Source organism: Sinocyclocheilus rhinocerous, unplaced genomic scaffold (assembly GCF_001515625.1).
Source record: "Sinocyclocheilus rhinocerous isolate Xijiao unplaced genomic scaffold, SAMN03320098_v1.1 scaffold1364, whole genome shotgun sequence".
NCBI classification, from domain to species: Eukaryota; Metazoa; Chordata; class Actinopteri; order Cypriniformes; family Cyprinidae; genus Sinocyclocheilus; species Sinocyclocheilus rhinocerous.
In genome coordinates, this window is record NW_015627534.1 from 320,994 (window position 1) to 347,030 (window position 26,037).

Sequence of the window (26,037 nt, forward strand, 5' to 3'; positions counted from 1 at the left end):
ACTCTGATGCTTTTTGGGTAACAGCCACTAGGTGGCGCTTCGGTAGCGCGGCCGCCATTCTCCAAGTAGGTATAATGCTGTGTTCAAGTCCTCCTGGGACGTTCGTACTTACGAGTTGACAAGTCGTAATTATGACGTCAGGTGCGTTCAAGTCAGTTTAGTCGGCAAGATGGCGGTGTACCTTCTTTTAATAAATTACAAGAAAATACAACAGTCTGTTAACCCTGCTTATAGAAAATGAAGAGCAAAGAATTTGCATCAGGTGTGTTTTGCGTTTTTAATATTTTTAAAACTTGCAACATGGCAAATCAAAAGATTTTTCGCCTATAGGTGCAAAAATGATAGCATTTTTTAACTTGGATTTCATTAACTAGCTGCGTAACAAGAACATGACCAATTTAAGTTTATAGGATAACTAAACTATCAATTTAAACAAAAATTTACCGTCAACTACAGACGTTGCATCCATCGATTCCGCCATGTTTCTCATTGACACGCCCCCAACTCGGAAACTCGGGCCTTAAAGAAAATTTCGAGTTTCCCACTCGTAATAACGACTTTGTGGTGGCGTTCATGTGCGTTCAACTCGTAAATACGATCTATCCGACATTACTTGAATGCATCATTATAGACAGCTTAAACACTCTATAAGTCTTGTTGTACTGTGACACTGTTACATAAGAGACATGTTTTACCACCCTATTTATTGCAATGATTTTATGTATAAAAGAGTTTTAACTGGTTTACATGTTTTCTTAAGTCCATTGTATTCCTCTTAGTGTGTTTATGTCTTTAAAAATTGCATGGTTGGCCTGTCATGTGACCAGTCACGTGACAGGATGCTGGAACTGTATAAAGAGAGCAGCATGCCAAACAAAGTGGCTACTAACAGCTACCAAACATACCTGGATTGTGGAGTTTCCTTTCTGTGGACTTACCTTTCCAGATTTACCTGCAAGCTTGTGGATTATCACTCATTTTGGATTGTACAGGTGCATCTCAATAAATTAGAATGTCGTGGAAAAGTTCATTTATTTCAGTAATTCAGAGTATTCTAATTTGTTGTGATTGGTGGGTTTTTGTTAAATGTGAGCCAAAATCATCACAATTAAAAGAACCAAAGACTTCAACTACTTCAGTCTGTGTGCATTGAATTTATTTAATACACGAGTTTCACAATTTGAGTTGAATTACTGAAATAAATGAACTTTTCCACGACATTATAATTTATTGAGATGCACCTGTATATACACTGGTGGACTCACTTTGGGACTTTTTCAGCACTGTAGGATTCTTGGACTGTTTTTAGGGTATGGTGCAGAGAACCGTATGCTTTTAACAGACTGAGTTTTCCTGATTTTATTGTGTTGTTTTAAAGTCCCGTGAACTTTGTAAATACACCGTTCTTAAACGTATTTCTGTTTTATGTCATTATTTTAACGCATATAAACCTCTCACACAGTAAAATCTGACCCCATTTTAAACTTTGTAACCCAGCCTGTTAGGCTGATCAGTACAGTACAAATGATTTGACCTCATCAATGAAAGTCTATGGGACTTTTCATAGTTTTGATTGTCTGTTTAATGAAAATAGTCCAATCAGTTAGAAAAGGTCTGGCATGAGTTTTTGGCAGTTGTAGCTGGAAACTCTAGGAGGAGATACAGTCCAAATTTAGTCTCCGAAGAAGAAGAGGCCAACTTAATAAGCCTTTACTTGAAGTCCACTACATGTGCACATTAAACATAATTAAGAGCCCTTCTTTTTCACAAAGGCCCATGAACTTTTTTTTTAACCCCATCAATCAAATCACCCCCCTTCATTCTGATTTGAACCACCAACGTTTCACGATCCAATCAATTCTACCCAATATTTATCTGTTAAACATCTTGTTTCGCCTGGAAATACGTCAGACTGCAGAAGAAAAAAGGCTTTTCACCATCTAGTATGAAGAAAAGCTTTCGCAGAACTGTTCCAGACTGACTGGTGTTGTTGTATTTTCATCATTTAGAGCGAAAACTTACAGTACACTTATGAGAGATTCAGTCCTTCTGCAGTAACTTGAGCTTGAGTGGTGAATAATGGTGAAGTTCATTTATCAATACTTACAGGGGTCTGAACCAACAATATGTTGGATACCAGGCCAAAATACAGTGAGATACTGCATGTAGCAGTCTTTGGTGAACACGTTATACCCCGTTAGCCCGAGTGACCTCACACCAATAAAATTCAGATCGCTTCGTTTCCCTCAGACTAGCATGTCATCATCATCTGAATAAGCCGATATTAAATTAGATGTCCATGCTCTCTTCTCCCAAAGCACTCTCCCATGGCTCCCGAGATCACATTTAGCTCTGAGGCCTTTTAATAAAGGTTTGGTTTATTAATTAGAGGTTAATATTAGTACTCCCCTCAGTGGACCCAGCATGAACAATCGACTCTCCAAAGTGACGCTGACATCACGTAAAGGCCACGGTCTGCCAAGGCAGCCTAATGTATCAGCAAGCGCAGTCATTTTGCTGATGTTAGGGAAGCTAATAAGTGAGAAAATAAGAGGAGCGTCTTAGTAGGTCAGCGGTGAAACCTGAAACGAATCGCTCTCGAGGGCCGATTCATCACGATAACTGATTCACGCGGCCAACGGCCCGACTCAGCAGGAAACATAACGCAAAGAACAAAAAATGCATTAAGTGAGAATGGGAAATGAGGAATTGTACGGTCACCAAAGCTTCAGTCAGCTCGCAACTGTATTGTACAATCACAAGCTTGCTTTTCCACTTCCACACCTTGGCCGGTGTGGATTTATAGGATCTTCGAGCTGCACTGGTCAACAAACACAGCACAACCATTAGCATTAGTGCAGGTGACAATCAGGGCAGCCCTGGATCTGGGAATTACGGGACGGATCGTGCCCTTGCGTGGCGGGCAGAAGGGAACAGGTGATGTGGAATTCAAACAGCATCGATTGACACAGGGTGGCTAGTGCTGAGAGAACAGTTATTGATCTCACCTCAGCCAACCCCCCTGGAACATTTCAGCCACATCGATTTGGCCTCCTCTTCCCCTCACACTCTGTCTCCAGACTCGAATTACCACCCAGGGAAGATCATATCAATTACACAAATCAATCAGAAACGTGTTGTTTCATTTCTCTGCCAAAAACCGCCTGACTTGACACAAATGCCCATCTAAACACAACAGATATGGGGGGGTGGCATTCAGTTCGAGCACAGTGAGTTTTCCTAGCATCTTTGATCAATCCTGAAATTTCCTCATCTTAAATAGATAGTTCAATCAAAAATGAAAATACTGTCATTTACTCACCCTCATGTTGTTCAAAACCCATACGACTTTGGTTAATCATCAAAGCACAATTTAAGGTATGTGTAATGAAACTTAAGAGTTTCTGTACCTCTGAACTAAAGCTGCTGTAAAAGGACAAGCTGTTTAAGCCCACTGTATGAAATGCTTGAATGTGGGCATGTCTGAACAGTTTAGGTTTTATTTAAAAACTAAACATAATGTTAAAATGATGCAAATGAATGCCCATGCATCTTTCCCACTACCATAGCACATACTAGATATATGTTTACATAGCGTTGTATAGACACATGTCATCTTAAAATGTAAACACGAAATAAAACACATTTTGCCCTGTGACATCTGTTTTTATATTATATGTTTATATTTATGAACACACATTTACACACTTTTTTTTTTCTTTCATTTTTATGTACTAGGCTATATGGTATATTTTATATGGTATACTTTGTTATTTTCTCTTGATTGCACACTTGAATTATCATTAGTAGTTATTGGTATATGACAAGTTTTGGTAATAAAATATGCTTTCTTGCAAAATAAATTAAACATGCATCAGTCAGTACTTTCTACTTTCTAATTAAGTACATAAAAATTCAAGCACGTTTGTACCTTTACTCAAGTAATTGAAAATGAGTCCTTAATGATTTTACTGGAGTAATATTTTATTATGATAACTTTTACCCAAGCACTTGATTTGTGTACTTCGTCTACCACTGTATGCGTGTCGATCATCGTTGACTTTCAAAGGAGGGGCAAACCTCTCACATTTCGTTAAAATATCTTAATTTGCAATCTGAAGATAAACCAAAGTCTAATGGTTTTGTAACAAAATGAGGGTGAGTAAATGATGGCAATGTTTTCGTTTTGCTGGGTGAACTGTCTCTTTAAAGACAGAAAACACTACACGACTTTTGCCCAGATTTACAGTCTGGAGGAGTCGACGCTGGTTGTCGAAAATCAGAAGAAGTCTGCAGATATTAGGCATGCAGAGTTGATAGATTTAACAGAAAATAGCATAGTGTATGATGGGCATACATTCTCATTGTTTAGCTTCAGACTACAAATCCGTTCAGTCAAGTCACCTTTATTTATATAGCACTTTAAACAATAAATATTATGTCAAAGCAGCTTTGCAGTGTGAAACAGGAAAACGTGTGTTGATAATGCAAAATAGAAAACAGCCAATTTTTCAGTTAAAGTCAGTTCATCATTGATTCAGTGATGTCATCATCCAGCTCAGTTCAGTTCTCTTCAAATAGTGTCTGCGCAATCAAGTCAACAATATTGGCAGAAATTGTGTCCCCAACTAAGCAAGCCAAATAATAGTCAGATAATATAAAACATGTTTGATATTTTCAGTCGATTTTGGAACACATTTATATTTTTTTTTAATTGATTTGTCATTTGTCTCCTATCAATGTGGTGCATGTTTCTCTGTGTGTTTTTTGTGTTCAGAATGACTTGAAAGTTTAGTGTATCATCCCCAGTTCTGCTTCAAGGGAAATCGAACTGCATCCTCTAGTGGACACTATGCAGAATGCCATCAGCATGACCGGTGTCTGAAGCACGTGTTAAAACACTCCATTGGACCGTGCAGCCCATGACATCATTAGCGGAGCACACGGAAATATAGGAGGGCACCTGCATCGCACGTCATCAACTTTCTTTGTCTTCAGGAGCCGTTTGTTTGCTCAGTGTTTGTAGAAACATCATGGAGAAAAAGTCTAGCGAACGCTTTAGGAAGTGTGTGCCTTCGTGTCTCAAACACGACCTTTGTGTTATGTGTCTCAGAGAGAAGCAAACGTGTTTAGTGCTTGAGGGCACTGAATTCGCTCACTGTGATAGGTTTCCGATGAAAAAGCTCCACTCATGCTTGTCCCTAGTCTTGAGGGATGTGGGACAGGAGTCTGCGTCTCGCAGCTCAGGTCCCACTGCTGCTGAGGCACGGCGGAACCTCAGGTTGAGGGGTTCACAGGTTGACCTCACTGAGAAGTTTGAGAAGGGTTTCGATCTTTCTAGATCTACCTTGGACTCGAGCAATCTGAGGGATCCGGATGATCGCTTGCTCGAGTCATTTCATCCTGCGGATAGCACTTTGCTGGCTTCATCCAGTCAAGATGAGGAATGTGGATGTGCTTGGTGATGATGGTGAGAGTGTGGCAGACTAGTGGCAGACGCTTTTTGATGGTCCATGATCGTCCTTTCTCCCTGATCTTCATACCGAGTTAGAGAGATCGTGGGCGAAACCATATTCAGCTCAGCTACATCTTTTCCACCATGCAGACTATGCTAATGTGGAGGGAATGGCTGAGCACAGATATGTGAAGATGCCCCCGTGGAAGAGACGCTTGTGGACTGTTTCTCCCAGGGTGAGTCATCTTATTTGAAGGCTCCTGTCCTGCCATCCAAGCTGCTTCAGACAACCTCGTCTTTGAATGGCAGGGTGTACGTGGCAACAGGGCATGCCAGGAGGCTTTGCACAACATGGCTTTGCTGCAAGCTTACCAAGCAGACCTGCTTAATAACCTGGATGTCGATAAAGGTTTACCCCCTGAAGAGGTCGAAGAGTTGCACCTTACTACGGATTTGGTTCTTCGTGCCACTAAGCAAACTGCTGCTGCTATAGGGCGAGCAATGGTGGCAATAGAGGGCTCAGAGAGATATCTGTGATTGAATTTAGCAGAAGGAGAAAAGAAAAGAATTTACTCCTGCCCCAGAAGTATTTTCAGTCGCTGCTTACATCAGGCCCTGAGGCTGAACTAATGTAATTGGTGAGGTTTGCCTACATTTGCGAACCACCTGGTGATGGTCCAGTCTCTCCCCTGAGTTGTGAGCTTTATTCTTACCAAATATTTCAGAAAGCAGGGTCGGACTGCCTCCCCAGTTTTCTAGGGTTTTTAAGTAGGTGGTCCCCCTGAAGTTTCTTTTTTTTAAATGTTAGACTGCCTCCCCTGATTTCAAGCAGGCGGTCCCCCTGAATCCCACATTCTTTGATTGTGCAGTCTCCCCTGTGTTAGGGTTTCAAGTTGGTAGCCCATTGCCTTTAGGAACATAGTTGTTTGAGGACAGTTGTGTTCCCAACTTGACTGAATGGGATGTCCCTCCTTAATATTAGTATCGGTTGGGTTCCACATTTCCCCTAAGCTGTTTTGCTGTCTGGAGCATCGTTGGTGTGCACCATGGCATGGCATAGTAGGCATTTCATTTCCCATAGTGGCTACTAGAGGACACAGTGCATTTTCCCTTGAAGGGGAACATCTCGGGTTACACCTGTAACCATGGTTCCCCGAGAGGGATCAAGACACTGTATCCCCTTGCCATGCCTTGGGCCTGCCTGTTTCACGTTTCCTTCAGACAAAGAAGTTGATGACGTGCATTACAGTTGTCATCTCATACTTCCGGTTGCTCCGCTAATGACTTCACGAGCTGCGCGATCCAATGGATTCGGAGTGTTTTCCACGTGCTTCAGACACCAGTCATGCTGATAGCATTCCTCCTAGTGTCCACTAGAGCAGTGTTTCCCAACCGAGGTGCCGTGTAAAAAATAATTTTTTAATATTTTTAAATTGCTAAAATTTTCAAAAAAGCATCTATTATATAATATCCATTTCTGATGTCGCCGGACACAGATTCTCATTCCTTCTCGGGGAACCATGGCTACATGCGTAACCTGAGACGTTTCGCTTTGTGATACTGTAAATTGTATTTTAAAATATGTTCAGATTTTAAAAGATGTGTAGTGTTTTCCAGAATGCAAAGATGAAGATTGCATGTTCTGGCCTGCAGTGGAGTCTGACAGGTGTTCAGTAAAACCGCCTGAAGACTGCCATCATAACACTCCCAGTCAAACCCAGCAGTCACCGCTAAAACAATGTAATACTTCTGACAGGTATATTTATATAAAGCTTTTCTGCTAATGCCTGTAATAGGGTCATTGTTGAAATTATAGTGATTACAGATGGCATTTTACCTTTTATGACTTGGCCTCAGCCTCGTTGTGCTTCAGATGAATTAAGAGATTACTGTAATCATACCCTGTTTTACCAATGCCAGGTAATTGGGAAAGCCATGCATGCCTAAGCCTGCGGCCAATGAACAGTAATTGGACGTCTGAGACATTCATTACAAAGTTACAACTGCTGCATGTGTTCACTGATCAAAGACAGAATTTAACGACAGATTTAAAATTTACATGGAAAACTTAATTTTGAAAGTTTATTGTTGCCCTAATGGTTTCATTGTTGCTATTATTATTATTATTATTATTATTAGTTTATTTATTTGTATATATAATACAAGGCAATGTTTCAAATACAAAGTAATGCCATTCCTCTTAATGCAATAATGTTGGCCTGAGAGGTGAGTGTAATAGATAACAGTACACATTAAATGTGTACTGGATATATAAATAAATAAAAATACATACCAATATTATATTTTATGAAACGGTTGCTTTGTGACTTAGTTTGAAGCCATTAAATACCTAAAATACGACTGAATCATTATTTAAACACATTATCATGGCAATTTGTAACTATTTTACACTTTGGTGAATTAGTGGCTAATTTGTATGATCTCATTGGTATGTTTTCGTATGGGTGGAACTTCATGCTTACTTTTTTTTTCCTAGTTTGTGCTAGGAAATGGATATGTATTGTGGCATTCAGGACAAAGCCTGCTGACCAACTGGCTGTTGTCGCATTTATTTCTGCTGTGTGATAGGTAGACTAATACACATTGAGTAAAAATGAGTCTATCACTGTTATCGACATAAATTTTATCACACATGATATTTTATCTCAATATGTTATAGTTTATCACTAGTGGACACGGTAGTTTTAATTATAGTTGACAATATTTGTGCCTTTACTTGTGGTCACTGTAATGTATTTCCTTATGTGGCATATAAAAAATAAATAAAATTCTGAAATGGTGAAAATGAACATTTTCTCGTCTTATTTTCTTATGCATCATTATAACTGCATGAAAAGGCACTGAATGTAATTTGGATATAATAAATGGCATTTTAGAGGTGAATTCCTCTTAGACTGTGCATCTCGCTGACCCTAAAGTCCCAAGCCTAGACATTGATGAGTGACACTGATGAATCATCAGGCACAATCCAATATCTGCTGTCCAAGGAGTGTCACCTCAAACTTTGAGTCACACTCAGGATGTGGCATCCTGGTGCAACATTCCCTGCCAGTAAGCTAAGAGGGTGCACACAAAAACACAAACCTTGACTTTTGGAGGGTTCATCCAGTGATGTCTCATAATGCTGCTGGCCGTCATGTTGCTCGGCAGAATGACCACATCATTGTTACTGTCTCTGCATGACAACTCACACTCCTCTCCTGAGAAAAACAGACAGAGAACATAAGTCCACAGTTCATGTAACATCTTGAACATTGCATAACATCTTTCTTTAGTGTTTGAAGAGAACTGCTAAACAGTTTGTCTGCTCATCACTAAGGCCATTACAGGCAATGACACTTCAATATAGTTTAATGGACACTTCTTCCAGTTTAACCATGTTGAGGTCTGACAGTTACAGCATGTCTTCTGATGAAGATTTTGTAAATTATTGAGTTCTGTCTCTAATACTTTACTGTGACAGTATACTGTGTATAGGAGATTGCAGCATCAATTTTAGGGTAGAAGTCACATCACATTTAACTAAAAATGAAAATAAATTCTACTCTGCATCGAAACAATTAAGCCTATGTTGCATAATAACATTGTTTTCATTGCAACAACATTGATTACAAACGGTACAAAAAAATAATCATCATATGTCAAAACTAGCATTTGAAATTTTGGGGTTGATAAGATTTTTTTTATATATATGTTTTTGAAAGAAGTCACCAAGGCTGCATTTGTTTGATAAAAAACAAAAAACAAACAAAAAAAAACAGTAAAAACTGTAATATTTTGAAATATTATTACATAGCTTGCCATGTGAATATATTGCAAAATTGTATTTATTCCAATGATGCAAAGCTGAATTTTCAGCATCATTACTCCAGTCTTCAGTGTCACATGATCTTTCAGAAACCATTATAATATGCTGATTTGCTGCTCAAGAAACATTTCTGATTATCAATGTTGAAAACAGTTGTGCTGCTTCATATTTTTGTGGAAACTATGATGCATTTTCAAAGATTATTTGATGAATAGAAAGTTCCAAAGAAAATCATTTATTTAAAATAATCTTTTGTTACATCATGAATGTCTTTACTGTCAACTGATCAATTGAATTTGTCCTTTTTTTGAAGTCGTATTCATTTCACGAGTTCACTCTGCAGATAATAAATCGGACTAAATGGTATGCATATTTTTGGTGTGCTGTCCGGGGAGAGGACTCCGAGCTCGGAAATTTCTCCCAAACCCAGAGTACTCCCCCCTGTTGGGGAGAGGGCTCCGAGCTCAGTATTTTGCCAATACCCAGAGCTGAGAGGATAGACGATGTGATTGCTGATAAAGAATTGGCCAGGTTAATTATCTGTATGAGCTCCTCCCAAACTTTATTAATAAAACATCATTTAATCCCCCCGCCCAAAAAAAAAATCTATTTATTTGCTTGTATCACAATAATGACTTCCATTTTTCATGAAAACAACTCTATAGTATTCTATATCCAAAATATAATATAAAACAGTAGTTCCCTTTCGAGTGGGAACTCGTGCTGCGTCCCCTAGAGGGCGTTATGGGGAATGCCTCCGGCATGACTGGTGTCTCAAGCATGAGTCTAAACACGACAATGAACTTGACATTGGCAGGAGGCAGCCTATGAATTCACAACTGGTGAGGTCCGAGAGTATAAAAGAGAACCTGTGAAATACGTAAATTTCTTTCTTGTCTTCAAGAGACTGTTTGTTTGTACATGAGTTAGTAGCGCGCATTTAGCTCCTGAGGGAGCAGCATGAGCGCATTGAAAGGATTTCTCAATGAAAGCTTTGTTAGCACTGTCCCTGTTATGGGACGGAATGTGTGACAAAGTTTTGGGTGGAATGCTGTCTTCTCTACGAGCAAGCTGGATAGGCTAGGTATGATGCATTCACGAGACTTACTACAAGAGGTAGGAACTTCTTCCTTTCTGCTCTCTCTAGAGGGACAGTAGTTAGTGTTTGCACGAGCACGTTCGGCTCGGCATTTGCGTCTGCGGTCCCGTATGACCGCCATTACTGTGAGGCGGGATTAAGCATGGGGGTTATAGGCAGAGCATGGATGAGTCAAACAGGAAGTTTTCCTTTTTTGGCTCCTCTTGTTGACTCAATTAACACTGTTGTTCTTTATGTGTCGAATTCTGAGGAATTAGAGACAGAAAAGTGCTGTAGTTAGGTAGTGGCCTAAGTTGTTAGGCTTCCTCCATCCTTGACTTTAAAAAGTAGTCATGCTGAGTCTTTCGTTTCCAGAGCTCGGTTTCTGTTTGCTAAGTTGCTAGGCTCTTTGTGTGCCTTCTTGGCCATTGTGAGCATCGTCAGGCCTCCTCTTGTAAGAGAGAGTTATCTTTATTGTGTTACCTCTGCTCGCCAGAGCTCCACTAGGACATAATTTTGCAGGTCCTTGCACGTTATCCAATGCGAGGGGCGTAGTTAGGCCTCCTCTTGTTTTAGAAAGCCGTCATGCTGAGGCCTCTGCTCCTAGAGCTTGGCCATCTTCTGCAAGCATCGTTAGGCCTCCTCTCGCTACAGAGAGTTATCTTCATTGAGGTCTCCGCTTGCCAGAGCTCCACTAGGGCAGCATCTGTGAGTTGTAGGCTCTCTGTGAGCCTCTTTACAAGATGTCCTGAATTTGGGTGTAATTAGGACTCCTCTCATTTTTGAGAGTCGTCATGCTATGGCCTCCACTCCTAGAGCTTGGCCATCTACTGTGAGCATTGTCAGGCCTCCTCTCGCTACAGAGAGTTATCTTCATTGAGGCCTCCACTCGCCAGACCTCAGCAAGGACAGTATATGTGAGTTGTAGGCTGTCTGTGAGCCTCCTTACAAGATGTCCTGAGTGTGGGGCATAGTTAGGCCTCCTCTTGTTTTAGAGAGTCTTCATACTGAGGCCTCCGCTCCTAGAGCTCTACTATCTACTGTGAGCATCGTCAGGCCTTCTCTCGCTACAGAGAGTTATCTTCATTGATGCCTCCGCTCGCCAGAGCTCCACTAGGACAGCATCTGTGAGTTGTAGGCTTTCTGTGAGCCTCCTTACAAGATTTCCTGAGCGTGGGGCATAGTTAGACCTCCTCTCGTTTTGAGAGTTGTCATGCTGAGGCTTCCGCTCCTAGAGCCATCTACTGCGAGCATTGTCAGGCCTCCTCTCGCTACAGAGAGTTATCTTCACTGAAGTCTCTGCTTCTAGAGCTTGGTTAGGTGGTAGGGTAGTATGCTAGGATGTTAGGCTCTCTGGGAGCCTCCTTGGCTACTGGCCTTAGAATGGAGTGCTGCTAGGCTGCCTCTCATTTTTAGAGGTGTTGTATTTAGGCCTCCACTCTGCAGAGCTTCGCGGGCCAGTTAGCTCTGAGTTTTAGGCTCTCCATTCTTAAGAAGCTCTGGCTTAAGATTGTGTTGCTGGTGCAGGGGTGAGGATTAATTTGGGTCTTTGACTTAGTTCAGCCAATAAAGCACTCAGAATGGCGGCGTGGGTATACCGTTCCGCATAGCACCCTCTAGGGGACACAGTGCGAGATCCCATTCGAAAAGGAACGTCTCGGGTTACGCATGTAACCATGGTTCCCTGAGAAGGGGAAGGAGATGATGCGTCCCTTTGCCATGCTTTATGAATTCCTGCATGTCTACTTCAGACAAGAAGTGGATGACATATTTCACAGGTGCTCTTTGATACTCTCAGCCGCACCAGTTGTGACATCATAGGCATAGGTCTGCCATTGTCAAGTTCATTGTCGTGTTTAGACTCATGCTTCAGACACCGTCATGCCAGAGGCATTCCGCATAGCACCCTCTAGGGGACGGAGTGTCTCGTTCCCCTTCTCAGGGAACCATGGTTACATGAGTAACCTGAGACGTTCTTCACCCCAGAAAAGGGTTACAACCACTGGTATAAGCATTTCTGTCATGGATTTCCGAAACATATATCAGTACTAACTGTTCTGATGATATACTGCCAAATTTGAGATCATTTTTTATCTGAAAATCTGAATTCTGATGGTTTCATCAGGCTGAACAAAACACACAAGTGCACAACCAAAAGCATAAATTCTATCCCAACATAAAAAGTAACCTACACGGCACTGAATGAATCTGAAAAAGAAATCGGTCTCTCTGTGCAATGCACAAGTTTGCGGTAAGAGTTTGTACCTATGCCATGGCCTTTCTTGCAGCTGACATGGATGCTGGGATGCAGGTTCTGAGGTAGAGAGCATTGACCCTTCAGCTGAGGGCATAAGCGGAAGCTTCCGGTCCAGTTCCCATCCTTTCTGCAGTGGATGACATTGGTGCCGTGCCCCTGTGGAGAAGGCAAAACACATTTTACAGCATTCACTACGACATTCTAAACGAACAGCCAGTGGAAAGAACAGATAAAGACATGCATGTCTATAAATACCAAATTAAAGAGTTCTTTATTTTTGTCATGATTTACACTTGTCAAGTCAAGACACATTTATTTATATTCCATTTTATACAATACAAATTGTTTCAAAGCAGTTTCACAGTAATAAACAAGAAAATAACAGTATTAATGTAATGGAACAAATGCAACTTCAGTTGTAAAGAAGCTCTAAAAACTACATTTCAAAAGACTGGGGTCATTTTTTAATGTTTTTGAAAGAAGTATCTTCTGCTCACCAAGGCTGAATTTGTTTGATCAAAAATGCAGTAAAAACGGTAATATTATGAAATATTTTTACTATTTAAAATAACTGTTTTCTATTTGAATATATTGTAAAATGTAATTTATTGCTGTAATAAAAGCTGAATTTTCAGCATCATTACTCCAGTCTTCAGTGTCATATGATCCTTCATAAATCATTCTAATATCCTTATTTGCTGCTCAAGAAATTATTATCAGTAATGATAACGGTTTATATTTTTGTGGAAACCATGATACATTATTTTTCAGGATCCTTTGATTAAAAGAAAGTTCAAAAGAACAGCATTTATTTATTTATTTGAAATCTTTTGTAACAGAAATGTTACTGCAGCTTGTATTGTAGTAATTTTCTGAAACTTTTGATCAATTTATTGCATCGTTCCTGCATACAAGTATTAATTTCTTGTCACTAGTATTGATTAATGTCACTGATATATGTCATTAAGCATATAAGCCGACTGTCTGCTTAATGTCTGCTAACACTTGGATTCCCAACACACGTTCTATTGACTTTGAGTAACTTTGCAAGTAACAGTCTATTAATACTCTAATGAGAGATAGTTGACATGTAGTTGCAAAGTCACTAGTTATCCTACAGTAAGTCGTACCTCTTTGCATGTTGGTTGTCTCAGCGTGTTGTTGGCCCCGTTGCAGTGGATCCAGCAGGTGCTGTCGAACTTGAAGCCGTCTGTGCACTGGTACATGCCATAGAAGACAGATGGAGGAGGTGGACAGGTGACCGGCTCACATGAGCCCTCTAACCAACGGCCGTCTTCTGTACACTGACGCTTGAAGGCTCTCCTGTAGGGACCAAGACATGTCATATGCTGTGATACCATTCATGTCAAATTTCATTTTGATAATAAAAGACAACTCCATTTTCGTTTAACCATGCATGCTGTGTGGTTGTTGTTGTGTTTTTCGGTCCCTGTTTTGATTTGTGGATGGATGTATGTATGCGCACCTCTTTGGCTTGTTGGCCACATGGTATCCTAGTTTGCATTTGTATTTGCAGAGGGTGCCCACTTTAAGACCCGTCTCATTGCAGCGTTTGGTCTGCAGCACGGCACTGGGCACGGGAGGCGGTGCAGAACAGCGGAGCTCACACAAAGCCTCCGGGAACGACCACAGACCATCCTCCATACAGGTCAGAGTGTTATTAGTGCCTTCAGATGAGCGACAGACAGAATAAATCAAATAAACACACATGAATACATATATGTTTTAGGTCAGTAAAACTGACTGACTGATTGATTAATTGATTGATTGATTGATTGAATTATTAAAATAATAACAGTCATATTAATACTTTTATTCAGCAAGGATACATTAAATTGATCAAAAGTGACAGTAAAGACATTTATAATGTTACAAAACTTTTCTGTTTTAAATAAATGCTGTTGTACTTTGTATTTATCAAAGAATCCTAAAAAATTTAATATATAACAGTTTCCACAAAAATATGAAGCAGCACAACCGTTTTCAACATTGATAATACTCTGCAATATTTATTGAGCAGCAAATCAGCATATGATTTCTGAAGGATCATGTGACACTGAAGACTTAAGTAATTATGCTGAAAATTCAGCTATGATCACAGGAATAAATTACATTTTAAAAATATATTCACATAGAGAACAATTATTTTATTTGTAATTTTTTTTTTTTACAATATTACAGTACTTTTACTGTATAGATCAAATAAATGCAGCCTTCGTAAGAATAAGAGACTTCTTTCAAAAACATTGTTTAACTAAACAATAGTGTATATGTGTGTGTATAACACAAAGTGATATTCTTCCTCACTATGTTTGTCTTGTTTTCCAGTACAAATATCTAAACATTCTTAAAACAAGATACATTTATTTGGGAAGCAAAGTGGCACAAGACATGAAGTCTTGCTTTCTCAAAAATGCTTAAATTAAGTGTGTTTAAGTTTTCTTAAAACAAGAAGAAAAAAAATCTGCCAATTTTTATTTATTTATTTATTCTGGAAAACAAGAGAAAAAATACTACTGAGAAAATCACTTGTGTATAAATAATTTAATATATAATTGTATATAAAGTGTATATATAATTAAACATTACACAATTACAAAGTATTTAGTGACTGCCATGACATTGCTTCTTATAAAACATACAGAAATTCCAATGCATTTGATTAATCAGTATTAGCTGAGAATAGTTTTAACCATATTGTGAAGAACTAAAGTGTGTTATAAAATGAATAGCTCCTCTAAATTCTGATTGGATGAGTCACTTATCAATCCACTGAAACATACATGTGACTGCAATATGACTGAATTCCATGTTAATGTGCTATGTTGCAACTGCAAACAGCTGCAAATCACAAATTACCTGGCGTAATTTCCCAAGTAATGATCAGAATGTTTATTTTGATCATTACAATATGAGCTGCTGTATTAAGTTGTATCTTTTATTTAGTTATCATCATTGCAACAAGCATTGTATACTACGTGCTGGATCCTCAGAGTACTGAGAAAGAAAATCTACCATGACCCTAGATGACCTATTTTACTAAGTAATCTTATTGTTCTCTTCACTGCCTCAAAGTCCAGTCACACTGAGTTTTTCCAGGGTTTCTCACCCACAAGCTGAGCAGGCTCCTTGCACTGGAACGTGCTCTTCTTGCCGTAGGTGGTGCCTTCTGGGAAATCAAAGTGGGCAGGGTGCACATGATACTTATCTGGAAGCCCACAGTCAACCGGCTCACACGATACTTGCTTGTTCCATTTCCTATCAGCACAGGTGATGGTCACGGTTGAGTCCGTCTACAGAGAAAAGACATCAGATTTTCAGTGAGTTCAATGCAGTTCAAAATGGCCTGCTGACCACAAAGTACACAAAGCTGATATCACAGTAAAGGACACATCTGTTCCTCTCACAGGCCTGAAAACGTGAAGACCTGTTCAAAGCAGAAACTTTAATGATGTACAGTAGCATAGTCCTATTAGAATTAAAAATGTTTTCATGCATATTTTAGGTACATTTTACATTTATGGATATTTGTGTAAATGTGGCATATGGTTATACTGAGAAAAAAAAAGGAAAATGTACTGATAATTTTCTGCCAGGGCACTATCCATTAATTTTCTCTTACGAAAATACGGAAATTAGGGATTAAGCCCCGAAGGGGCTGCAGCCCCTATTGTCTTTGCATGTTTTCTTTATTATGATTCCTCCCCAATGAGAGTCAATGGCAGCCCTATAAAGGGAACACAGGAAAATGATGAAATCTGGCACACTTGTAGTGATGGTCATGAATAGTGATCTGATCAACTTTGGGGTCTCTAGGACCAACTCTATAGCATCACCACCAGTTAAAAAATTCACTTTTCAAGAGGTTATCACTTTTGAACCCTGTGTTCTAAAAAAATTAAATTTAGTTAATCTGATTACTCTCCTCATGCTGATCACATTCAATAGTGTAGTGGCCATTTTGAAAAGTACAGGTTTCCGTTTTTTTTTTTCACTATTACTTCTTCAAATTTTGTCCAATTCTTCTATAAAATTGGCAGAGATCATCTTTGGACTGAGCCGCACCAAAATGACTAAACAGAATTTTGATATTCATCTTTGTTTAAAAGTTATGATGTTGTGAACTTAACGATGTTGACCCAAAATTGGTTCAAAGGCTGTATCTCGGCCAAACTTTGATCAGTTGAAACAAAACTTGGTACATGTCAAGTACTCCAATCAAGATTTCACCTACGGCATCAATTTTTTTATATACATTTTGTGTTCATTCTCACTTGTACTACTGAACTTCGACATCTGGATGAACACCTCTCTTCTCAGTGGTGCAACAAGATGAGTGACAGGCACTTGGTCTGGAGATTGTGGGTTTGATTCCTGTGTGGTTTAACTTTATAAAATACAGTGTAATGTTGTACTTATATAATAAGTGTGTTTTTGTTCATTGTGCATTCATTTTTATTTGAACTCCCATTAATTTTGAGTTCATTCTGACTATACTTCTGAACCAGCTCATTATCACACTGAAAGCTCTCCTCAGCAGACTGGTAAATGTGCATCATCAAGTAGCTCAATATGGAAAGCCAGAGGCCTGATGTGCACCTTACCCAAAAATCATGGTTTTGAATCTTGGGTGGAGAGATTTTATGAAATTGTGTGTAATGGTGTGTTGTTTTCAATCCTTTATTATTCGGGTCGGCATTTTACTAATCTTTATACATCTTGGATTAGAAATAAATGTATATTTATTCATGCTATGTTCATTTTAATTTGAACTTCTGTTAATTCTGAGTTCATTCTCACCCATAAGTCTGAGCCAAATTCCATGGTTAAACTATGGTTAGTGTATTAAAACTATCAGCTGAATGTTTGAAACAACTTCCTTTTGTGATCTGATGTGGCTTCTTATCACAGAATGAGGCAGAAAATATATTCTATACTGTAAAAAAGGCTATGTCGATTAGCAATGGATTACAAATATACTTCATTATTATGAAAATACCCGAGATGGCTTGAAGAACACAGATACACTATACATTGTCACAGTTCAGTGTTTATTGTTTTCATGTTTCATCGTTCAAAACGTTTCTATCTTTTAATTCAGCTACAGCGATAGCTTGAAAACTTATCCATTTGAGATTTCCTGGAGCATCATGAGTTAGGCTGGCTACCAGTATGAATAAAACAGACATTACATGTGTTTATAGAACACAATAATGGCCAATCCATAAAAATAACACTTCTCTCAAAAGAAATTTGAAGTAGACATATGATAGTTATGTATTGAACCATGGGCTAACTGTATTGTTGCATCCCTAGTGTTTACTCTAAAATACTGTATAACAGGAATAGCACAAATATTTTTATGACTGAGAGCAGACCTGCTAACCTTTGGAAAATATTTAACATTAAATCTTGCATTTTGCATGTTGTGCAATCACGATTTTGACATTAGCCATCAAGGAACTTCGGGTAATAATGTAGCTATCTAGGAATATAAAATTGCATATGTTTGGGCCTCTGAATAAATCTGAGCTGTTTTATTCTTTCATGAGTGCGAGCTCCATATTTTCACTACATCATACTACATGAGCCATAAAAGCCTGATGTATCAAATATGACGCGAATATGATGTATCATACATGATATCAAACATTTACATTTTGTCTAAAAGTTAACAATGTTGACCCAAAATTGTTTCAAAGATTGTATCTCGGCCAAATGTTGATCAATTGAAACAAATCTTGGAACGCTTCATCAGCACCATGATCTTAGAGTACATGCCATAGTTGGCAACAGTACCACCTATGGGTCATGAGATACCAAAAATAGATTTTTTTTTTCTTATAACTTTTGAACAGTTAAAATGATGACCTTGATTTCTATGGATTCCTTGGGCAATGTTGAATTGGGCGATACCAATTTTGCCAGCATCTGATCATCCACCATTTTGAAATGTGTCATAAATTGCAATATCTTTTGAACAATTTGACATATTGGCACAAAAATTGGTAGCCACCATCTACAGCATGTCCCGGCGGTACCCGACACATTGTCACTTAGGTGTTCCAGAGATATAAGAAGTTTTGCAAAAACGCTTATAACTTTTGAAAGCATTGTCCAAATTGTATTCTCTTTGTCAATATGATTTATGCCAATTCTGATGATATCTCATTTTTCATTTTCCATCATTTTGTTCGTCTGCCATTTTGAAGTAAATGAAGAACTGTTTTTTCACTACTCCTCCTACAAAATGTGTCCAATTTTGTCCAAATTGCGATCAGATGATCTTTGGACTGAGCCGCACAGAAATAACTGAAGGAATTTTTTTATATTTGCTTCCATTCCCAAGAAATACAACATCAAAGTCGACTGTGTCTGCATTTGTTGAATTATGCTAGTTAGCTTAGCATGCAAACTGGTTACCATGCTAATTGGTTGCCATTCTTTCCAATGTGGCTCTTCAGATATCAGTTTAACCATAAGCTATATTAGCATTTAGTAAGCGTAGCATGCTAATCTGGTCAACATGTTAAGTAATGCTTTCATGTACTCGTTTTCATGTACTCATTGGTTTTGAATCCTGTATTACACATAACATGCAGTGCTTTTATATGCAAAATCTATTTGTAGTATAGATTTAGTATTTGTGATGCACATTGTAAAGCTTTTGACTGTTAAGTGTGATGTGCTTTGATGCGTTTGCTGGGGTTGTTATGCTTGCTGTACTTACAGAGCTATCGCTGTAGCTGAATTAAAAGATAGAAACGTCTTGAACGATGACACATGAAAACAATAAACACGCAATTGCGACAATGTATAGTTGATCTGTGTTCTTCAAGCCATCTCAGGTATTTTCATAATAATTAAGTATATTTGTAATCCATTGCGAAGTGACATAGCCTTTTTTACAGTATAGAATATATTTTCTGCCTCATTCTGTGATAAGAAGCCACATCAGATCACAAAAGGAAGTTGTTTCAAACATTCAGCTGATAGTTTTACTACAGTTTTTGCTGTCGTAAAACTGTGAACGCTTGCCACTGATGTCAGTATTGGCTGATGTGCTTCACATGATCCAAGTTAGCCGTTACACTTTTTCCAATGGTAAGTACTGTAGATTTTCGCATCTCCCAATGCAAAACATACATCCAATATTGTGGATGACCTGAGACAAAATAAAATATGGCAAAAATCATTTTGATTAGGTGCACCAAGAGAAACCTATAGGAAAACATAAAATATAAGATTTCTAAATGGGAAACTCGTTAGGTCATGTGTACACTAACAACAATTTTTTATTTTTTTTTAATTGGAGTATTGGAGTACATTTTACAAGAAAAAGCTATTTCAGTCTTTTTACTTCAAAATTTAGATTTTAATTCAATGTGTTACTTGACATTTCTCTGCAATTATTTGAGAGATTTACTAGCAATTTCTAAATGAAAACTGATTGAAAGTTCACACCATTTTTAAATAAACCACACAATTTGAGGTACACAAGGATGCAGGTTGGGTTGTACACCGAAATTTTATTCTTAAGATTTGGGTTTGTTTGACTTGCCAAACATCTGCATGTGACAATATTTTCTGAATCTGCAAAAGCTCTCAAGTCCACAAAAATGGATAGGGATCTCTGACATTTAATCACATAAACCAAATCAGATAGCTACAACATTTATGCAATTTAGAAATATATTCATCATTACTTGCAAATATTGTTTTGTCCTATAACAGAACTTATACTTCATCATGAAGCATTTGGTTGAGTTGATAAAGGAGGACTATAACACTAGATACACACGTTATTGATAATCTCAGGCAGATATTCTTTCTCTCTCATATACTTCAGCCTTTTCTTTGACTATTTGATACACCACAACAATATCTTCTTACCCAACCATTACACACTTTCATATTTCTCTGTACAAAACATATGCTTTCCACATGCTAAACTCAATCAATATGTTTAGAATATCTGCACAGAATTCCCGAAAGTGACTGAACTAAGAGTGAGGGCTGAATTACAATACATTATCACATCAGACAAGGTCATTTATACTCTTGTGAAGAGCACACGGGTATATGCAGGTAACTGCTGACCTACAGGCACGCATGCATCAGAGCGAAGCTGAATACAACTCAACAATGGAAAAAAACAAAACAAAACAAAAAAATTTTTTTTTTTATAAAGATGACATAATATCCTGCCCTTTGTGAAGTAAGGTTGAATCATGCAAGAAACATCCTGTGCTCAGTATCTGTTAAAATACAATTAAATTCAAAACATCTGTATCAGGCTTATTAAGGTAACACCCTGAGGCTCATATTTTGATGGTCCACTTTAGACATTCTATTAACTATAAGTAACTTATGTCAACTAGCAGTCATCGGAGTATTAGCACACTGTGTGCTTAATATCTGCTAACACTTTATTTTGATGATTCCCCAACAGACATTCGAATGATTATAAGTAACTCTGCAAAAACATGTCAACTTATTCTTCTAACCCTAATCTAACAGTCTACTAATGCTCTATATGAGAGATAGTTGACATGTAGTCGCAAAGTTAATTGCTATTATATTTAATTAAGACTAAACCATTACTTGAAATAAAATACATGTTATTTTATTTCAGTTAGATGCAAAGGTAACATTTCTCATTTTCATTTAGTTTATCTGCATGTACCAAAATAAGTAAAACTGAAATAAAAATTCATATAAACTATATAAACATAAAAAATGAATAAAGATGACAAAAACAACAGATTTAGACTACTAAAACCTTAACTAAAATTAAAAAGAAAATGGAAAATATAAAGACTAAATCAAAAAATATATATTAACAAAAACTATAATAGTATCGCAATGATAATAAAATACAACTATCTGCATAGCGTTTAACAAAATGCATATCTTTCAAAAGCAGCTTTAGGTACCAAGAGAGCTGGGAAAGCCATATTTAAACAGATTTACACACATAAATACATGCATTTCTGTTGGGGTTACTAGCAGAACAGTCTGAGTGTTTGGACTGATTATATTCTTTGCAAATGTGGTAGACTCATGCTGACACACACACAATAATAAACACGCAAACAAACAAACAAACAAACCCATAACAAACACATTTACAACACTGGGTTAAAGCCAATAAATGCTCAGTTGGAGAAAGATGAAGAAAGAAAAATGTTTGTGTGGATGGCGAGTTTCCTTCTTTAATACAAATTTATAGCTGAGCGGTTCACCTCATTTGGGCTACTGCGCCTAATTAAACACAGCCACCGCTTCACTGACTTACTGAAATGCACATACCAAAGTTTTTGTTTAAATGCATCACTATATCAAACAAATATTAAAATTAAAAAAACAAAATGTTGTGATTTTCTCACCCTCATGTTGTTCCAAACCCATCAGACTTTGAGGTTGCATTAAGTAAGTACGGTTGAGCTTCTGTTTACCATATTTGATGTGCTCTATGTATATGTGTTGATTAGTGTTTGCATGTGAATAAAAGCCTAAAATAAATCAGTTAATCACATTAAAGTGTGTCTCCTCCAGAAGCATGGATTAAATCACTCAATGTTGTTGTGTATTATGAATAAGAATTATTCGTTTTTCAATGTCCCTTTGTAGTCTTTGATGCACGAAAGTTTTGGTTTCATGGACTGTCAATGGATGGACAAATATGATTAGACAAGTCTTCTGGAAGTCTTATGGGTTTGGAACAACATGAGGGGTCACTTTTAAAAAGAAATGTTTTAAAAAGTGGTTCCCTTTCAGTCTCTCCCGTTGCGCCGCTGACACTTATGGGAAAACTCCTGTTTACTGATACTGAAGCCTGATTTGTTCACGTTCGTGTAAATGCACAGACTAATGGCGCTTCTACCTGGCAAAAGGGGAGGAGCCGACCACTATATAAGTCAGCTCTGAGTACCATTTCATCAGAATTTTTCTCCATCAGCAACGAAGATAATCTCCTCACTGAGTCTGCAAGCAAGAAGCCGAAGAAGAAAAAAAGAAGAAGCTCAGCTTGCTGCTTGCCGCATAAGCCAGAAGCCTTTCCCTGCGGCCATCCGACGCATTTAAGAGCAAATTTCTGAGCAAATTTCCAGTGGCATTGTTTCAAATGTCACACCGCAAGTGTGGCTTGTTCAGGGAACCCCTGAACGATGCAGATGGGCACAGTGAGTGCATCACCTGTCTGGACTCATCGGGACAGAATGCTCGCTGCTAGTGGATTGCCTTCTTTAATGAAGGCGGTCCACCCCGCTCTGCTCTCCCGTTTTCTCTCTGCCGGTGCAGCTCAAGCGTGCTTCACTCTCCCCCAATGCCTCGATTCGCCTGTGTGCTTCACACGTGAGGATCAGCGCCCCTTGTCTGCTCTGAGCAGCTTAATTTCCTTCGGCGGATCTGAGGAGGAGGCTGTCACTGATGACACCATGTCATTGATGGCTTCAGATGCTTGAAGAGTGGGCGTGTTCCAGCGAAGAGCCTGAAACCCCACCTCTGACGCAGACAACACGGCCCAGAGTTGACAGCGAGCTGATCCGCGTTCTAACCAAGGCTGTGGAGGCTCAGAAGAGGCGGCCACTGCACATCTGTGTGCTGTGCATCAGCCCTGGGGTTGAAAGCCCATTAAGCACACCCATCTAAGCCCTGCAGGACTACCTCAGTCCTTGCAAGCAGGGCTTATTCAGCGGCTGGCCAGGCTGGCTCAGCGGTTCACATGATGGCAGTGCTCCAAGTATTCCAGGCCAAACATCTCTGCATCATGGATGAGTCCGGCCAGAGTTCTGATGCCTTCAACGAGCTGCCCAAAAAACTAAAACCACTTGCCATCTGGCTTCAGGCTTGGAAAGCTATCCCGGATGTGTCAAGTTGGGTTCTAAAAACCATAGAATGAGAGGTATTCGCATCAGAGGTATCATTCAAAGTTCGGTATGGGACAACAATGCTCATGTTCTCCGGTCTGAAGTACAAACAATGCTTGCAAAAGGAGCTGTGGAAATGGTTCCTTTAACGAACAGCGAGACACGCTTTTGCAGCCGTTACTTCCTTGTTCCCAAGAAAGATGGTGGGCTCAGACCCATTCTCGATATCAGGCATCTGAACTGCTTGCTAATGAGATGGCTGTTCAAGATGTTGACTTTGAAACAGATCTTCATGCAAATATGCCCTGAGGACTGGTTTCTATCAGTGGATCTGAAAGATGCTTACTTACACATCCAGATAGCCCCCCATCACAGACCGTTCTTGAGATTCGCATTCGAGAGAGTGGTCTATCAGTATAAAATCCTGCCATTTGGACTCTATCTGGCCCCATGCACATTTACGAAGTGCATAGATGCAGCTCTTTCCCCTCTGAGACAGATGGGAATCCGCATTCTGAATTACCTCGATGATTGGCTGGTCTTAGCCAGATCACTGTCCTTCTGAGGATAGTTATCGATTCTGCACGGACCCGGGTATAGATTACACCAGAACACTCCCTGACTATTCAGCTAACGGTGTCTTTCAAACTAGGGACTTCACATCCTCTTGTCTTCACCTCAGAAGACAACTTTCACTGCCCAATTTATTTTTTGAAGCAGCAAGATGCCCTGGACCACGATTGACCCAGCGCTCGCCTGTATGCTTTCCCCCCCAGTTGCCCTGCTTCCTCAGGTCATCAGACGGGTCAGGTAAGTCAGATGCTCAGTCCTCTTAGAGGCCCCACTCTGGAGGAATCAGATGTGGTTCTCCGAGTTGATTCAGATGCTATCGGCAGCCCTTTAGCTGATACCACTGAGGAAGGACCTTCTCTTGCAAGTGAAGGGCATTATTTGGCATCCCCAGCCAGAGCTGTGGAGCCTTCATGTTTGGCCCCTTGATGGGAGCCTTTGCAGCTCCCTGCGAGTGTAACTAATTCCATTCTAGAGACTAGCTCCATCTACAAGACGTCTTTGCCCCCTTAAATCATTAGTCTTCTCTGACTGGTGTACAGCAAGGAACCAGGACCCGTCATTGTGCGACGTGTCCTACGTGCTAACCTTTCTACAAGAGCTGCTGGATAAGGAGCGCACCCCTTCAATGCTCAAAGTATATGTGACAGCCATCTCTGTGAATCATTCTCTCATGGCTGGCCAGTCAGTCAGCAGAAACAACCTAGTCATTAAGTTTCTGAGGGGAGCTCGAAGATTGAATCCACCTCGCCCTCATACTGTGCCAATTTGGAACTTATCTATAGTCCTCAGTGCCCTGCGAGGTCCTCCCTCTGAGCCGCTCCAGACAGCCGACTTGCGGGCCCTGTCACATAAGACCGTGTAGCGTCTGGACCAATCAGACACACATTTTTTTTTTGTTGTTATATTTAACAAATACTCCGTACCACCCCTCAATCAACAAACCAACTATGAGGGTCTATGGACCCTTCCCCCAAAATGCATCTAACACCTCAGAAAGGCAGAACAGGCCTCTGGTTCCATGGCAACCAATGCTGATAACACTGGTTTTATTGCCCAAAGGAATGTGGGCAGAGCAACTCTCACTCATTTTCCTCATAGGAAAGAGACATACTGCCCAGAGAAATGAACTGTTCTCTAATTAATTCATAGACAAACCTTTCTTTGAATGAATACGCATATCCTCAGGTACTTTTTGGTTATTATTAACCAAGATGGCGCCGACGCTGATGGCTGCCTCCGTGGCGTGCTCCGCAGTTGTTTTTATGTTTTTGTTAGTTTGTCCTGTCTTTAGTTATATCCCTGCAATCAGTTTCACCAGAGACGAATTGCTGGACATTAGGCAGTACACACCACCCGATATTTCACCGGTTTTTGATTATTCTGATGTTTTGCTGGACATTGTAGTCAGGGGAGCTGTGGCGCTGATCAAGCGCTTCAGGACGCGCAGACAGGGGAAGCGAGCCGGCGCGCTCGTGAAGCTAAGGCAGCGCGGATTCAGAACGCCGTTGCCTATCTTGAAGATTCTTCTCTTGAACACCCAATCGAGTTTCCTATGCAACACACCATGCTAGAGACAAAGAGTCGTAAACTTTCCCTCCAAAAGTTCAAGACACCATTGGCTCTTTGATCCCCCAGAGGTGTGACCTCGATAGAAGATAAAGGCCTCACACCAGTGACCCGCCTTAAGTCTGCGGTTCTGTTAGTTTCTGAGGAGATGAGGATGTGAGCTAGAAACTCTTCTGCAACCCTTAAGTCTGCGCCAGGCTTCGGCCTTGTCTTTACATTCACCAAAAATCCTTGGATCTCAGCCGATGTCTCTCTTAGCTCTTCATCACCTTCATCTGAGAGAAAACTCTCCCGACCACGACAGAGTCAGAATAACATCTTTTTGGAGTTCATCACTCTTCAAACCCGGAAGAACGTGATCGCGACTCCTACACCACCGAACCTCCA

General features: G+C 39.5%; 1 protein-coding gene across 1 annotated transcript in view; it reads right to left on the bottom strand.

Annotated features, from left to right (window-relative positions):
- LOC107728218 (pappalysin-1-like) overlaps positions 1-26,037 on the bottom strand; it is a 117,303-nt gene that overhangs the window by 20,191 nt on the left and 71,075 nt on the right. The window contains exons 17-21 of the mRNA XM_016538319.1: positions 15,750-15,933; positions 14,106-14,307; positions 13,750-13,942; positions 12,628-12,775; positions 8,561-8,676 (exon numbers count right to left, since the gene is read on the bottom strand). Coding sequence (XP_016393805.1) covers positions 8,561-8,676; positions 12,628-12,775; positions 13,750-13,942; positions 14,106-14,307; positions 15,750-15,933 — 843 coding nt within the window. The remainder of the gene's footprint in view (positions 1-8,560; positions 8,677-12,627; positions 12,776-13,749; positions 13,943-14,105; positions 14,308-15,749; positions 15,934-26,037) is intronic.